At 53.3% G+C, this 2574-nt stretch overlaps 1 protein-coding gene across 1 annotated transcript in view; it reads right to left on the bottom strand.

Moving 5' to 3' along the window:
* The window catches only part of pex5lb (peroxisomal biogenesis factor 5-like b), a 94714-nt gene extending 93391 nt beyond the window's left edge, over window positions 1-1323 (bottom strand). Inside the window, exon 1 of the mRNA XM_056292739.1 lies at window positions 1088-1323. Within this exon, the coding sequence (XP_056148714.1) occupies window positions 1088-1102 (15 nt within the window). The 5' untranslated portion in view covers window positions 1103-1323. The remainder of the gene's footprint in view (window positions 1-1087) is intronic.
* Window positions 1324-2574: the final 1251 nt, after the last annotated feature.

The following is a 2574-nucleotide window of genomic DNA, read 5'->3' as shown; positions in this document are numbered from 1 at the left end:
AAACCAAACCAGACCAGACCAAACCAAACCAAACCAGAGTAAACCAAACCAAACCAGAGTAAACCAAACCAGAGTAAACCAAACCAGACCAGACCAAACCAAACTAAACCAAACCAGAGTAAACCAAACCAAACCAGAGTAAACCAAACCAAACCAAACCAAACCAAACCAGAGCAAAGGTGCTTGAAAAGACAAGTGGTTCTGCAGTCCTCCCACGTGGACAGAACACTTGCCATGCGCGTCAGCGGTCCTGTGTGCTGGGGCAGGTGGACCTGCCGTCCACGCATGAAGCAGCCACGCGTATGTCACACATCACAGGACCGTCACCTTAACAGCGGCTGCTTGGCAACACTCCATCCCACCGCCATGCTAGCTAACCGCGTGGGGAACTGGACCACATCATGCCATGCGCGTGGGGAACTGGACCACATCATGCCATCCGCGTGGGGAACTGGACCACATCATGCCATGCACACCCTGCCGGTCACCCGAAGGTACAAACTCTCCCGTCATTCCAGTCTACACGCCGACCGACCCGCCGCACAGCCCCACGCGGGCACATGACGGGCCGCCAACCACCGCTTTTATCCAGCGGTGTGTGCCGGTTTGTCCCCCCCGGCCATTGGACTTCAGCACCAGTTAAAGTGAGCAGACCGGGTGGCGCCCGCCATCTTACACGTCGGAGCAGCTCGGTAAGGGACGCGAGGTAGATTCATGTCAGACGGCGGTTGCCGTGGTGTCGGTAGCGGGACCGACCAGCACCACCATCACCACCACCACCGCCCCGCAGGGGTGTCCTGTGTGTCATCTGACGCGCTGCTCCGCCGCAGGACCGCGTCCGACCACATGTGGACCAGACTGGCGGTACCGCTGCGGGACAGCGCAGATTAAACCCTGGACCGACCCGGGAAGTTTCCCCGAACTTTCCGGGTCTCTCCTGCCGGGCTGACATGGACGGACGCGCGGGAGGAAGACACGGGGCAGTGAGACGGTCCGCACGAGGCTCTGCCCCGCACGAGGCAGAGCCCGGCAGGTCCCCGTCAGACCAGCTCGCCACTTAAAACGGCTTTAACGCTCAGAACCTCACCTGTACCTGGTACATAACTCACGGCGACGTCCGTCCGCCCGTCCGGACCGACCGGAAGGTCTCTCCGTCTACTTTAAAGGAGCGCAGGGAGCTTACGTCCGTCCGTCCGTCCGTCCGTCCGGGACCTCACGCGCTGGTTCCGTCTCTCGCGCTCTCTCTCGCGCTCCGTTTCCTCCTGTGTTCCCGCGTCCGTGAGAGACAAAGTGACGGACGATGAAGGAGAATCAGCCGCGTCCTCTCCGTCATCCGTCCCGCCCCGGGTCCCGGTGGGAGGTGGACTCTGTCCGGTGGAGGGTGGAGGGGGACGCAGCATCCTCCAACCGTGCACGCTGGCGCACACCCGCCCCCTACCGACGGAGAACGGTAAAGCCAGCTCATCGTTGTTCCCTGACTCCCGGTTCAGTCCCGAAGGGCTTGACGGGCTCGTGACAACACCCTCCAGCAGGTGAACAGCACGTGAGGGTACACACCCATGATACTGACCGTCTGTTGGTGCGGTGCGGTGCGGTGCGGTGCGCTGCGCTGCGGTGTGGTGTGGTGTCGTGCGGTTTGGTCTTTATTTGTCTTGAGTGAGAAAAGAAGATCCCCAGCCTTGACTGATCAGTAAAGATCAGTCAATCAATCAGTCAATCAATCAATCAATCAGTCATCCATTCAGACAGTCAGACTTTATTCATGGAGCACATTTCAAACATTTCGAACATTAACTGTAATGCAGTGTGTTGTGTTGCAGTGTGTTGTGTTGCAGTGTGTTGTGTTGCAGTGTGTTGTGATGCAGTGTATAGTTATGCAGTGTATAGTTATGCAGTGTGTTGTGATACAGTGTGTTGTGTGTATTGTATTGCAGTGTATAGTTATGCAGTGTGTTGTGATGCAGTGTGTTGTGATACAGTGTGTTGTGTGTATTGTATTGCAGTGTATAGTTATGCAGTGTATAGTTATGCAGTGTGTTGTGATACAGTGTGTTGTGTATTGTATTGCAGTGTATAGTTATGCAGTGTGTTGTGATGCAGTGTGTTGTGATACAGTGTGTTGTGTGTATTGTAATGCAGTGTATAGTTATGCAGTGTATAGTTATGCAGTGTGTTGTGATACAGTGTGTTGTGTGTATTGTATTGCAGTGTATAGTTATGCAGTGTGTTGTGATGCAGTGTGTTGTGTGTATTGTAATGCAGTGTATAGTTATGCAGTGTGTTGTGATACAGTGTGTTGTGTGTATTGTAATGCAGTGTATAGTTACACAGTGTGGTGTGATGCAGTGTGTTGTGTTGCAGTGTATAGTTATGCAGTGTGTTGTGGTGCAGCGTGTTGGGTGTATTGTATTGCAGTGTATAGTTATGCAGTGTGTTGTGATGCAGTGTGTGTGTATTATAATGCAGTGTATAGTTATGCAGTGTGTTGTGATGCAGTGTGTTGTGTGTATTGTAATGCAGTGTATAGTTATGCAGTGTGGTGTGATGCAGTGTGTTGTGTTGCAGTGTATAGTT

This window comes from Lampris incognitus, chromosome 14 (genome assembly GCF_029633865.1).
Source record: "Lampris incognitus isolate fLamInc1 chromosome 14, fLamInc1.hap2, whole genome shotgun sequence".
Classification (NCBI taxonomy): domain Eukaryota; kingdom Metazoa; phylum Chordata; class Actinopteri; order Lampriformes; family Lampridae; genus Lampris; species Lampris incognitus.
This window is presented reverse-complemented; position numbering and strand designations above follow the sequence as displayed.